Here is a 14,595-nt window from a genome sequence, read left to right as displayed (position 1 = left end):
CCGGATGTTGGCTAGATGGAATCTTGGAGATAAGCCGCCCAATCCCTCCTGCTGTAGCTGAGTCACGTATTCAAAGCCACCGTTTGGCTGGGGCCCCAAGCTCAGGCCAGGGCTCTCTCCACAGCCCCAGGCTTTACACTAAGGGCACTTTATCTGTTTTCTAGAATCATTTGTACCACTTTGGCCTTTTGTGACCCCTTTTTCTATTATATATACTGGAAAAATAAAGACGTTCTCGGCCAGGAGCGGTGGCTGACGCCTGTAATCCTAGCACTCAGGGAGGCCGAGGAGGGCAGATCATTTGAGCTCAGGAGTCCAAGACCAGCCTGAGCAAGAGTGAGACCCCGTCTCTACTAAAAATAGAAACAAATTATATGGACAACTAAAAATATATATAGAAAAAATTAGCCGGGCATGGTGGCACATGCCTGTAGTCCCAGGTCCTTGGGAGGCTGAGGCAGTAGGATCGCTTAAGCCCAGGTGTTTGAGGTTGCTGTGAGCTAGGCTGACGCCACGGGCAACAGAGTGAGACTCTGTCTCAAATAAAAACAAAAAAAAAACCCACAGAAGTTCTCTTCATGGGTGTAGGGAATCTTCACACTGTGGCTTTGTTGGTATTGTTCCAAATTTAGCCTTGGCTCATCCAGCCTAGAGTGAATGACTTGAGTTTTATCGGCTGGAGCATGCCCTTGGCAGCCTCAGAATGTGGCCAGTGGCCTTTAAGACCTTTTATGACCCTTAGATCCCAGAGCTGGGGCCAATACAAGCTCCAGCTCAAACTTATTTTTGTCCAGATCGGAAACCCAGAAGCCACGACGAGGGCTCCACCGCCAGGGGCCCTGCTGCTGTCGGGAGGACCCAGGCGGCAGCCAGGGCCGGAGTGCCCTCCAGGAGAAAGCACGACATGTGCCCGGCCCTGGTCTGACAGCACTTAGGGATATGACGGTAACTTTCTGCCATGAAACCAGAGACTGGAGGCCGTGGGAACACATCAGAATCCACACCTAGTGACAAGGGGGTGCTGATTTCCAACTGTCCTCCCTGGCAGGGGACTCATGTGGCTCTGACTTTGGAGTGTGTTATTCTACTTCTACTGCACGGTGGGCTTGTCGATATCCTAGAGTTTTTTTCCTATGAAACGATGATGCCTCCCCAACTTGGGACATCATGGGCTGTAAGCCTGTCCCCTCCTGCTCTGCTTCCTTATCCCGGCCCCGGAAACCCCACACACCCTGAGTGTCCACAGCAGGGTCTGCCAGAGGCTGAAGACACACATGTCACTGTCCCCAGGGGTAGGGACAGTGTCGGAACTCTTAGGCCACCAAAGGCATGCTGCAGGCACACATGAGGCAAATACACAGAGCCAGATGCCAATAAAACACTAATTGGGTGGAATGAGAGGGGTCATGTTCAGAGGCAAAACTGTCTAAATAAATAAGTCCCCTTGGGCACAGTCTGCCAGGGCACAGTGGCTCCCGTGGAGCCAGCCAGGGAGCTGCCTTCTTAGGCCCCCAACACACACACACACACACACACACACACACTCTCTCCCTCTCTCCTGCCACCTCCCCCTTTCAACTTCTCTAGTTTCAAACTCGTTCCATGAGCTTCTTCAGACCCATGGTCTCCAGATTCCAGAACGAATCAAGGAATTGGTCTGTACTATTGCAATGACGGCAAATCCCAACACGCCTAAGAAGCTGTCCCACTGTTGACAAAACAACCTCACAGATGACTCAAATGGCCGCAGGAGAAACCGGCCATTCGGCACCCATGGGCATCCTCAAGTCCCTCCCGCTCATTCTGTGTTTCAGTGTCACAGGACAAACCTCCCGACGTTGGTTTCTCGCCAACTCGTCCTCCGCGTGCACCTGACTGCACTAACGCGTCAAAGCTACGTGCAGCCAGACGGGGGAAATGTCCTTTTGGAGTCGCTCGATTTACTGCCTGTTTGGCTGCTCTGGGCGGGAACCTGCCCTGCGGATGCTCCTCGCTCCCGGCTGCTCCTGCCAGAAGCTTCTCCTTCAGGGCTGCCCAGGGCCCCCAGCCGGGCTGGGATCACAGCCCCACGGCAGGGTGGAGGGTGAAACTCAGGGTTGGCCGGGCACCTCTTTCCGGCAGCAACGGGACGGCGCTCAGTGCTGTTTGGCGCTGGCTGTGGTCCGGCCGCCTGTGTAGGCTGAAACGGCTCAGCATGGCCATGTGTGTGTACCCCTGCAGAGCGCTGGCTTCCGGGGCCACTGCCCACGCGCCGCGTGCTGCCCACCGCTACAGCGAGCACCCAGAGAGCGACACAGACACACAAGGAGACCCGCAGACGAGTCTGCAGGCACCGGTTCCACTGGGACTTTTTGAGCCTCCGTGATTCAAGTCGTGAGCATCTTCTGGTGCCTTCATTTAGCTAATACCCGACAGGGTGCATTTAGGACCTCGTTCTCTTGGGCGTTATATCCAGGCTTGGTCGTGGCTTGCTGAGCTCAATGTCCCTAAATATCCCTCAATAAAACCAAATAACAGCCCATCGAGTCCTTACATTTAAAAAACATTTGGTATCTTACCAATAGCAAATACTGAGTGATAATTAGGCACAGGGCAGCTCATACCACCCAATCGGGGCTCCACATTTGGGTAAGTACTTACTGTGCACCTGTTCTGTACCAGCACTGTCCTAGATGCAGGGACGTGACAACAAATAAGATGCCAAAACACCTGCCCGTGTGGGGCCTAACATCTAGTAGGAGAGGCAGGCGCTAAACAAATAAATCTATCCTACGACTTTTGGGAGCGATGAGCACGTAAAAGGATAGAACAGGATAGACAGGGATGGAGGGAAGCTAATTTAGATACCTCAGGACCAGGAGGTTTCTGTCCCTCAGGAGGGCCACTCCTTGCTCAGGGAAGTGGGAGTGCAAGTGTCACATTAGTGGGGACTCAATCCTGGCCCTGCCTCTGTCCGTGGTGTCCTCAGGCAAGTGGCTCAACTCCTCTGACCCTTGGCTTCTTTAAGCACAGAACGGGCGACCGGAGTCCCATCTCTCAGGGCTGTTGCTATGGACATACGTTGAAGCTCTAGCCCCCAAAGTGATTGTACTGGGAGATTTCAGGAGGTAATTTAGGTTGAAAGAGTTCATAAGGGTGGGGTCCTAACTTGATAGGACTGGTGGTTTTATAAGAAGAGGAGATCTCTGTCTCTGTCTCTGCCCCCCCCCCCTCCACCATGTGAGGACACAGTGAGAAGGTGGCCGTCTACAAGCCAGGAAGGGAGCCCTCACCAGAAACCCATCAGTGGACACTTTGATCATGGACTTCCAGCCCCGAGAACTGTGAGAAAATAAATGTATGTTGTTTAACGTGCCCAGACTCTGGCGTTTTGCTACTGTGGCCCGAGCTGACTAGGGTGGGTGTGGAGAGGGACTGACAGGGCAACTGAGGTACAGCACACGGCACGGCCACAGCTCAGCGAGTGACATGTGTCACTCCTTGCTGACCGTTCTTGTCCGTTTGAAGGATTTTCATGGTGCCTTTCTTCCAAGGAGCTCTCCAGGGACTCTGCAAATATGGATTCCTTGCATTTCTTAACAATGACAATTACCAGGAACAGCCAGACACGGAAATGGGAGGGCGGTTAGAAAAGAGAAGATTCGCAGAGAAAACCAACAGCCACGCACCACACAACAAACACACAGGAGGAATACCAACGCAGGCAGACGGCTGATGGGGCGGCAGAGGACAGCAAGGCTGAGCTCTGTCTCCCACGTGAGATATTTCCTTAAGCCTTTATTTTCCTCTAAGACAAGCTTACCCCAAATAGCCCCATCTCCGCAGGCCTCAAATAGTAATACTGTTGTGCACTATATTAATGTATATTTTACCGACGGTCTCAGAGGTTTTGGCCTCCCCAGAGTCAGGCAGGCATTGTGGAAACTGGCAGTGGATATTCCAAAATACGATCTGTCTTAAAATAAGCAGACGGGGTGGTGGGAAAGATAGTACCTACCTTCCCCTCACCAAAGAGGCCCCACAGCACGGCCAGCCTCGGTGCAAACCCTCTGGCTCTGCTAATTCTGGAGGGCTGAGTCTGATCACTCCTTGTGGGGAAGATTAACAAGGGAATCCTTGGCAACCAGTCGAAATGACACTCATGACTCAGAAAATGGCTCTGTCTTCATGGCGCCTGACCTGTGTTGTTTACTAAGTGATCTTCTGGCTCATTTTTCTTCCAGCCAGGAGTGGAATTCAATAATCCTAGGCCCTTCCCAAATTTTAGACCTGGGAAATGCATTTCTCAGGTTCCTACTTTTCAAAGGGGAAAATATCCGTGGAGCCCAACTCATACATAAAGCAACTTGATCGATTTATGTGTTTCTCTTGTTGACTGCCTGGTTGCAACTGAACCTGAGTTCAGGTTTCTGTGTTTCTGGCGCTTACAAGACTGCAGTTGGCTCATCAAATGTAAGTCATTTTTCTTTAGTTATCTGAGTGTCGTAAGCAAACAGTGCATTTGTTAATAAACTTTAGTCAATCCATTAGCATTCTAGGAAGCTTTGATTCATTGACCTACCTCTAATGTAAGCAAATGCTGCCAGAGAGTTGCTAACAATGACTCCATCTTTCTTCAGAACCCTCGATTCGTTTGGGTCAAAGTTTATACCTGTTTCATGAAAAATGCAAGACCAGTTAATCACAGCTGTTTATGGCACGCCTGTCCTAAAAGACCCCTGCTGCTCCTAACCCAGGACTGCCAGAATAATTAAACGTCACAGAAATCAAACAAATCGGCCTCTGACTAATTTATGGAAGACTAAGCCAGTAGGAGTGCTTAGTAAGCAGTCCCTGAAAATAGTGTTAATAAATTATTAAAGGGATTAGAAATTTTAAAAAGTGTTGGTTCCAACTGCAGGTGTGGCTCATCCACTCCACTGCAGAAGGGAACAAATGTATTTCCCATCCTGAAGGCGGTGGCATTCATCGTGCCTCTTGGAGACTTCATAATGTCTTATTTAACCATGGAGTTGCTGTCTGCTCTGCTGACTAGGGATAAGACAAACCTGGAATTATGGAGGGAGGTTGTGTGAGGTTACTTTTTTGCAAATGACAGCAAAATGTGAGGCATGTCTGCTTTCAGCTGCCTGGTTACTTGGCTGGGACGGGGCTCAGTGAGCCCGAGATGGGGCAGCCTGGACACAGGACAAAACTCTCACCACCCAAAGCCTAACATCGTAGATGCTCGACTTGGTCTCTGCAGTTTCCATCAAGAACCCCGTGGGTCTGAATTCCATTCTAGGTTTCATAATAGAATCATAACTCTCACCCCCTGCCCCCATTTATAAAAGCTAAAACTAAGGAGGAAGGTCTGTGTACGGAGCCTGCAGCTCCAAGCTGGCTCTGGCCCACCCAGGTTCCTGGCAGGACCATCTTGCAACAGGCTCATTGTATAATCCGGAAACCCCAGATTTATTTCCGAGCAGCTCTCTTTTTCAAAGTGATTTTTCTTTTAGGAAGTGAGGGAACACAGGGGAGGTTTATTCATTCTACTTCCGATTTAAAAAATCAAAACAAAACAAAATGGTGCAACCATCGGCTGCGGCACCGTCACCACCAGGACTAGGGGCTCAAACACACCTGGTTCCCAAGCTGTGCCCATCTGTGCTCATGAGAGGGCTGTTTACCTTTACTTAGAGAGAAATGCGAGTAGTAAGCCATAAAAATTACCGTATTCACCATCTTTCTGCTTCAAAGAAGGTTTTAAATTAGCAATGGCTGGATCGATCGCTGTGAGTATGTTCTTGGGAACTAAAAGCCAAATAGAAATATTTTAAATACTTGGTATATTGAAAAAAGCTGTGCATTTAATATATTTATAAAGTGTAATGTAGATGAGATTTAAAAAAATCACTTTCAAATCAGTACAAGAATCACTCTGCCTGTTAGATACACTTATATACACATGCATGATGGTACCTGTGTGGTCATCAAATGTCCCAGAGGGGTGAACTTTTAGGCCCATTTTACAATATTAAAATAAATAACAACATGGAGGATAAATAAACAGGATACGGTATATCCATCCCATAGAATATAAGGTAGGAATAAAAAGTAATTAAGTACTGGTACATGCTACATCAGGGATGAACCTCAGAAACACCATGCTCAGTGAAAGAAGTCAGCCACAAAAACCATCTAGTGTATAATTCCATTTATACCAAATATCCAGAGAAGGTAAATCTAGAGACATAAAGTAGATTAGTGGTTACCTGGGCCTGGGGCCGGGGGGTGGGGAGTGACGGCACATGGGCACGAGGGAACTTTCTGGGTTCGTGGAAATGCTTTGAGATTGGAGTGTGGCGATGGTTGCACAACTCTAAATTTACTAAAAATTGCTGAATTGTATTCCCTTAAAATCGGTGAAATTTTAAGGCACGTAACACCTGAATAAAGCCGGTAACTCTGAACATGAGCTTCCCTGAGACTTAGTAAAGCTAAATGACTGTGACCAACTCAAATCCACCACTGACCTCTGCCCAGCTCTAAGCAATCTGTCCCGTTGCTCCCATAATAAACCTAGGGAGAATTCCAAGACTATGCTAGAGTGATTTGCTAAATATTATCAGAAAGAACCATAGGAAGATGAGGAGAGGATGGCAGTGCGATCCACTCCTTTGGAAGGTGGTTTAAGATTCTGCCAAACTGACCCTAAGAATAAGCCATGGCACGTCAGGATCCCTGGGCAGAGCAGCCAGGGGTGACAGCAACTGCTGAATCAGAGGGCGGAGCGAGAAATCTGTAGGCCCAGTGCACGACCACAGGCTGGGAGAAGGGAGAGGAAATCAAATATTCTTGCTGCAGAAAAGTGCTTATTTTTGTTTGTTCTTAGCCCAGCGGAGATCGGGCAGAAGTGGCAACAGGAAATAGAGAGGAAGCCAATACAAACTGTGCAAGTTCAACTGCACTGCTTTCCCAAAAAGAACTGCCAAGACATCTTTGGCAGCAAGAAAACCTCATTTCCTTTCTCGGAGTGCTTAACTGCATTCTTCTGGGATGTCCCAGGATTGGCAGGCACAGAGGACTCCTAGATCGTGAATTTTCATGGACAGGAGGCCCCGGTGCCTTCGTGCCCATCAGCAGTGAGGGTGACTTTCCAGGGAGTCACAGCGAAGATGCTGGAGGTGGCTGAAGCTGTCCAGGGTCCCCGAGGAATGCCCCTTGGCTGGCCATGGGCATGTCACTGATCCCAGGACCGTGGCAGGGCCCCAGAGAGCTGAGCTGCGCTGTTGCAAAAGGCTTTCTGATTAAATAGCTTCACTCTCATTTCTGGGCCCTGAGAAGGACACTCCTGCTTCCCTGGCTGCAGTAAGTCCAGCAAGTGTCGCCTCTCCCTGCCAGGAGCGGCACTTCTTTCTCACGCCTGTCTCATGCCTGGCTTGTTCTCAAAATACAGCCAGAGGAGGGCCTTGGTGCTCTGCAAATACCAGTCTGAGGGAGAGTCAGAATTTTATAGAGGAGCTGAGGGAGGGGTAGGGCTTTCTAGGATGAGCTTTGCAGAATAACCAGACACTCAAAAGGATAAATTGCCAGTGTATGACACAGGCCACCGCAGGAAACCTGCCCATTTTCTACGTGAAAGTGACTCTGATATTGGGAGGATCAACAGGTGTCAACACATCTGTCAGATTCTTTTATCTCCTTGCTTCAAACTGGTTCAGGGCGAGGACGGGGACGGGGTGTGATCACCACCCCTCAAGCCCACCCCTCTCCACTTTAGGAACATTCGTGAAAACACTAGCAAACCACTCTCCATGCAGCCCCCAATACGTGCCGGAACCCGGTCTCGGAAGTTTAAACGGTGCATCTCACACAACCCTGGTGACCTGGTGCAGATGTGTGTCATTCCCACTCCTGCACAGGGGAAACTGAGGCTCGGAGATGAGCCCTTCACCTACGAAGAGGCAAAGCTTCAACTCCTGGTGTGGCTTACACTCTGCTCGTTCCATGAAGCTACGCTGTTTGTGGAACATTCGGCCTTTGGGAACTGGATAAAAGATGATTTTAAAGGACTATCAAGATGGCAAAGTGACTCCCACTCAGGCAGTCCTGTGTGAGTCTATGCAGCTGAAAGCAGAGCTGACCATTCTAATGGACTCGAACGGTTTGCTAAATTTGGCATGGCCCCCACCTTGATTTATTTATCTATTTTTTTGCCAAACAAATCTGGGTCAAGCCTGGGTCAGTGCTAATTTTGGAAAAGAATCTCTACAGGTTGGATTTTGCATCCAAAATAATTCTTCACCTCAGAGACAAAAATCATCTCACTTAGCTGCTTCTCCTCCTCGGTAAGTGCCCAGATGGCAAAGTCACCTCCAAATCCTGCGACACCCTCCTGCCTGCCCCCACCCTCTGGGAGAATCACGCTGGCCCCAGGAAACTGTCAGGGCGGGGACGCTGGCTGTGCCTCTGTGTTGGTGATGCTCGAGGACCAGTGGGTGTGGCCTTGGGGAAGAGCCCTCTGAATTCTCCAGGTCTGCCGTCCCTGTGAGGAGGAAAGCCGAAAACCCGGCATTTCCAGGAAGTTTGGCTGATGGTGAACCTTTGGCAGTACATGAAAGAAGACCTGAGCGATGCGTCTCCAAACCCAGTGACCAGATGCTGTGCTCTGAGCGCCCTGCCACCAGCCAGACTTGCCGCCTACAGGTAGAAAAGCAAAGCCCCCAGCCCGAGTCACTCCCCTGAGGCTATTCGAGGATGCTGAAATTCTCTACTCAGCCTAAAAGCAGTGGTGGTGTGGGAGAATACAGAACCGTGATTAAACGAAGCTCTATAAAATAGGAAGGAGTGATCTCTTTAAAAATGCAAACTGATATGTCTCCTAAGAAAACCTTTCAATGGTTCCACATCGCCCTTGGATGCAAGCCAAGTTTCAAGTGCCCATCCCAGGTCCCTGCGGTCTCTGCTCGGAGCTCACTTCCCAGCCTCTGCATAGGCCCTCGCTTCTGCCCTCCCTGCCACCCACTTCCACCTTGCCAACCCCACACACACGTCAGGTCTCCCTTGCCTCAGATGCCCCCTCCTCTGGGAAGCCCCCCTGGTCCCTGAGTCCCCAGGGCCCCTTTCATGGCCCCACAGGACAGGATTCACCTCCTGTCCTGTAGCCTGTGAGGGCAGGGGCCCTACTGCTCACAGTTTCCCTAGCCACTACCTCCATGCCTGGCTTGCAGCTGGCGCTCAATTAACACATGTGGCTTGAGTTAAGGCCACAAGACAACAGCATCCCCCATCGCCCCGTCCCTTTATGGCCTAAGAACAGCCAGCGGGTGGGTCCAACTGCAGAGCAGTGGTCCACAGCCTGATGAAGACCAACGTCCTTCTGAGAGACAGATGTTCATTTCCTTCTCTCTTCCAGAGTATCCTAGCTGGCCGTGCAACAAGGGCAAGTCGTGGCTGAGGCACCCCCGCCCCCACCACACCCCCAGCCCTGCCCAGCCCAGCCTGGGTCATTGTGGAGATGGTGGCATGTGTTCCTGGAGAGATGAATTTCCCCACAACAAGGCCTGCTTGTTGTGGTTCAGCACTTGTCCCTGAAAGGCCACTCTGCCTTCACGGGTTGGGGGTATTCCGCATGTCAGCAGAGCAAGCTCGCTGGGTGAAATAGCAATGCCTGGTGGGACGCAGAGGTTAGAAGCACGGCATTGGAAGAGATAGCTGTTGGGGTGGGTCTTCCGTGGCCTTGTTTGAGAATATCTTGACGTGGGTGGGAGGGTTGGCTGGGCTCCCCCTGACGTAACTATGTTTATAGTTATAGCGCCAGGGCTGATCAAAGGAGGCGGTTACCTGACCCCAGCCCAGCCGGTGAACTATCTTTCTGTCAACAATGTGGAATTAAGACGGAAAGACTACAAGTCTTCATGCTAGTGGGACCATAACGTTAAATACTACTCAGGGCTGCAGGTGGCCATATTACATCCTGCCCGGGCTCAGAGGAGGCTTCTGCCGTGGGAGGGGCCGGGGGATGGAACAAGGAACCAGAGACAGAGGATGAGAGAGAATAAGGAAGTGAGAATGGAAAGAGACACGGGACAGATGCTCCCGGGGCCCTCAAGTTTTGGGCTTCGGCCCCACCGCGAGGCCTCCCCACCTCCTCACAGCTTAAACCAGATCAACTCAGTTCCTTCCCTTGCATCCCGAGTCCTAACTGTGAGGCAGGTTCACTCAGAAACCAACCACTGGCATCCTCTGGAATCTTCCTATCAACTTCCATATCAGTTGGGAGAATTAAAAAAAAAAGTACAAACCTTCATGCGCGTTTGGTGATCTACAAAATGTGTAGACATTGAAGATCATTGTTCAATGATTCACACCTCACAGTTAAGAGCCATCTGGTGGGAGTGGGGGATGTTTTCAAAATGTCGGCTACTTAGAAGGCGATTGGAAGGTGTCTGTCACGGGGGGTGCTGGGATACTACCTGCCTCACAGTAGAGTCACCCCCTCCCTTCGAATAACCCCTGGGGACCAGGATGGTGAACAAGGGACACTGCCATGGGGAGAGGAGGACACTCCCAACACTCCTGCCTCCTTCCCACTGCTTTCTCTCCATCTTGCACCCCCCCCTTCTCACGACCCTGGAAACCCCTCGACTCTAGCCCTCTCTCTGTCCTTTGTCGTTGCCGGCTGAACCTGGAGGAAGCCCCTTCTCCACACGGCCCTGGAGGGAGCCACACAGCTGGGTAGGCCACTTGTCCCTGAGAGCCCTGCCCCTTACCTGGCGCAGGTTGGTGCTAACACCACACCCAGCAAGGTCGCCACCGCGGTTTCCCAAGTCAGCCTCCCGCTGCCACCGCATGCGAGTCGCACCTCCTCGCATCTCCACAAACCCCTCTCCTCTTCCCCCACTCCCGCAGCTGAGCTCCTCACCTCACGCTGTTTTGGGGAAGACAGAGGCCGTGCGATAGGAACTATCTCCATCCGTTCCCACAGCCCCCTGCCCTCCTGTTATGAGAAAGGAAGCACCCCTCCCTCCTATCAAAAGTCAACCTCACCCTCTCAGCTTCTCCTGGACCCCAACTCTTCCAACACACCTGGTCTCTTCAGCATCTCGTGTTTCTACTCTCCAAAGAGTTCTCCAAGCCACCCAGTTTTTACCGTGTCTCCTGGTGCCACTCCAGGCTGGGTCCTCCCTGCCTGCTGCCTCCTAGCTGGGCTTCCTGCTGCTACTCTTTCCCGTCCATTCTCCGCCCTACAGCCAAGAGGTCTTTTCAGTTCCCACCGCGGAGAGGAAGTGCGTGTGAAGACCTCACAGGCTCTCTTTTACGCTTTGGCCTAGAACCGATGCTGTTCGTCACATGGAGTCACAACTCCATTTCCAAAATCAAGCAGGTGGAGAATCCTGGTGCTCTGTGTGCCCAGAATCTGACTGCATGACTGCCCCACTTAAAACCTGCCACTGGCACCCTCCCCCCACCCTACAGACCTGGTCCTGTCCTCTCCAGCACCATCGTCCTCCCCACCAGCTCCTCTCCCCACCACCTCAGCACCCAGCATCTCTGCGGCCACCCGCCCATCCTCGCGTGCAGGTGAAAGTTCACCCCAGAGGAGAGCTCTCTTGCAGGACTTCTCAAACCACCTCTGCCTGGATAAATTAGGGCCCCTCCACTGTTATCCCCTCTCGTAGCATCCTGCCCTTTTCTAAAATAGCTTTATCACAAAGGGTAATGATAGATGTGCCTGCCTGTTGGTTTAATGCCTGTGTCTCTCCCCAGACTGTTAAACCCAGGACAGGACCATGTCTTTTCCTTTACTGCGGAATCCCTAGCACCTGGCACAGCTGCTGACACACAGAACATGGCCTCAACATGCTGAATGAGTGACTCAGGGCAAAGAAGCTTGAGCTGGGACATGTGACCCCAGGCTCTGAAAGCTCATCTCAGCATTAGCTACAAGGAGCCACAGCCTTAGGAACTGCTCTTGCTTCATCCCTGAAAACACACTAGAAAATGCACCTTATCTGCAAGCTGACATCCTGCTCCTCATGCAACACTCAGCTGAAGAGGCCTGAAGTTACTGGAACCTCAGAGTGACCTATGTGGGCTTTTAAGGTAACCTCAGCAAGACAGGGCTCACTGCTACCCACAGCTGCCTGGACATGGCAGCAGGATAAAGACTGAGCGCAGGTAAAGTCATCCTTCCTGTGACGTCAGTGTGGACGCTAGTATTTTGGGAATACATTTATGTAGGTGCTTCATTGAGCCTGTTACAGCATTGATGTTGCAGAGAACAAAACTTTTAGTTCAGGATGTAAAAGCCTGGGATGCAAGGCAATAAAAAGGAATAAAGTACTGATACACATGTGCGACCCTTGAAAACATACGCTAAGTAAAGAAGCCAGACACAAAGGGTCATGCATTGTATGATCCCATTTACATGAAATGTCTAGAAGAGGCAAATCCATAAAGACAGAAAGTAGATTGTCAGTTGCCTGGGGCTGGGAGCAGGCATGACGGGTGGGTTGGGGGGCACGACTGCTAAAGGATAGCTTCTTTTTGGGGTGATGAGAATGTTCTTGAATTGACTGTGGTGATGGTTACACAATTCTTTGAATATACTAAAAACCATTAATTTGTATGCTTTAACAGGTGAATTGTGTGGTCTGTGAATTATATCTCAACAAAGCTCTTATGAAAAAAAAAGCCTAGGGATATTTGGCAGGAGAAAAAGAGGTTTCCAAGAGCGTAGGGATCAAGTTCTTCAGTTCTAGCTCTTTTTGCTTTCCCTTTGTTTTTATGCTCATTTGAAAAAAAAAAAACAACACAGTCAACATATTAGGATTACAAACTGGAAATCAATAGCCCCTCAGAAAATAACGAACTGCTGATTTGCTTTTAAGTAGCGTTATGAAATTAGAATCTAAACAAAGCAAGCATTTCATTTTATTATTGAAAGACACTAGGAAAACAAAGTAATGCTGTCGTGTAACATTTTTAATTGTTTTAGGGTAAGCATTTGATCTGTTGACTCAACGCTGTGGGCATGTAGATAAAATAACTGTTGGCAGCACAGCGAGTTAGTCATTTAGGGCCCAAAAGCAATACTGAAAGATTAAATGCGAGCCAAACAATACTGCTGTGAACTTGCATGACATCCCAATAAATTTCAGAGCCTCTTAAGGACCGAGATTAAAATCACTGATATCAATTTTTACCCTTATTTGCTTGTTCTTTTTCTACCCTCCCCATTGGCTGCCAATCTGATTGCTAAAAGCGCTTTTAAAACAAATCTTGACCAAGGAAAATTCTATGGCTTATCTGATGTGAATGTCATAAAGAAGAATAAAGGATGGGGGAAGAAAGGGCTCTTGAATATCTGGGATGACTAAACAGCATCAGGAGGGGAGCTGTCTGGCTCGTTCCACGCAAACGCCTGCTGTTCACGTGATCAGCACCCGCCCAAGGGGCAGGTCTCCAGGCAGCAGGCGAGGGTTTGTTCTTACCACACGCGTAGGTCACAGTGAGGTATTTTTTCACTCCGGGCAGGCAGGGGCTTCCGAAGTGCTGGTTGTTGACGATGACTTTGCATCTCTGCTTCCCGTAGCACCTCCTGGATAGAACTTGCAGAGCGGAGTACGACAAGCAATCTGAAAGGCAGGAAACACCCACAGAACGTCACGCTGTGTCGCACACATGGCCACCGCATAGCTTACGGTGTTCTCCGAAAATAAATACGCTGAGCTGCATTTCAAATCAAATGAAGAGTTTTCTCTGCTTATTTTCTGTCTCATTAAAGTCCCCAAGATGGGCAGAGCCAGCCTTCTGGTCATGTCTTAGAAGTCCCTGAGCTGGGTTTAATGCTGTGCTGGCACTGTCTTGAATTCTGATGTGTTTTTGAACAAGGGGCCCCGCATTTTCCTTTTGCACTGCAAATGACGTCACGGGTCCTGCACGTGGAAGAGGTAGAATATGAAGAACATCGAATGAAGCCTCTTGGTTCTTTTAGGACATTTCCCACCCTTTGAAATGTTTTGTTTGTTTATTTTGAGAATCCACCTCTCCTGTATGAACATAAGCTCCACGAGGGACTATTTCTGTTTTGTTCCACCTCAAATTGCCATGCTTAGCCCCCTGTAGAAACCCGATAAATAACTGATGAATGAATGAATGAATAAAATAAACTAATAAACGTGAGGACACGGTTTTCAGCACCCTGGCACAGTGCCACCCTAATTAGTAAATATTAACTGAACACCTACAGAGGATGAGGCGCTGCGCTATGTGCTGTCAGAAAACCAGCACGAAGAGCCCACCTTGCAGGACATGCAGTGGAGCTGGAGAGACAAAACCCGCGGGTGAGAGCCGGTTCTCACAGTGGAAACAGTGAATGAGTGTCAGCAGGGAGTGACCCAGACAGGAGGTGCTGGGGTCAGGGGAGGGAGAAATCGCTGTGGGCAGGAGGAGAGGGGCTGGATCCTGAAAGAAAGAGCAGGACTTGGGTAGCAGCGGGCAAGAGAGAAATGAAGGGAGGCTCAGGAGAGTGGGCTGGGAGCGCCTGCGGGGGCTGGCGGTGGGCTGGAAGGGCCGAGTGGGCAGGGCAGCCTCCGTGAACAGGTGGGA

At 50.1% G+C, this 14,595-nt stretch overlaps 1 protein-coding gene across 6 annotated transcripts in view; it reads right to left on the bottom strand.

The window, feature by feature from the left end:
* The window catches only part of EVA1C (eva-1 homolog C), an 84,591-nt gene that overhangs the window by 4,368 nt on the left and 65,628 nt on the right, over nucleotides 1-14,595 (bottom strand). For all 6 annotated transcript variants that reach the window (XM_045540547.1, XM_045540546.1, XM_045540545.1 and 3 more), the window contains 3 exons: nucleotides 13,479-13,622; nucleotides 5,713-5,793; nucleotides 4,562-4,651 (listed from right to left, as the gene is read on the bottom strand). In XM_045540547.1, coding sequence (XP_045396503.1) covers nucleotides 4,562-4,651; nucleotides 5,713-5,793; nucleotides 13,479-13,622 — 315 coding nt within the window. The remainder of the gene's footprint in view (nucleotides 1-4,561; nucleotides 4,652-5,712; nucleotides 5,794-13,478; nucleotides 13,623-14,595) is intronic.

Source organism: Lemur catta, chromosome 1, assembly GCF_020740605.2.
Source record: "Lemur catta isolate mLemCat1 chromosome 1, mLemCat1.pri, whole genome shotgun sequence".
NCBI classification, from domain to species: domain Eukaryota; kingdom Metazoa; phylum Chordata; class Mammalia; order Primates; family Lemuridae; genus Lemur; species Lemur catta.
The sequence above is the reverse complement of the archived record's forward strand: the minus strand, read 5'-3'. Positions and strand labels throughout refer to the sequence as shown.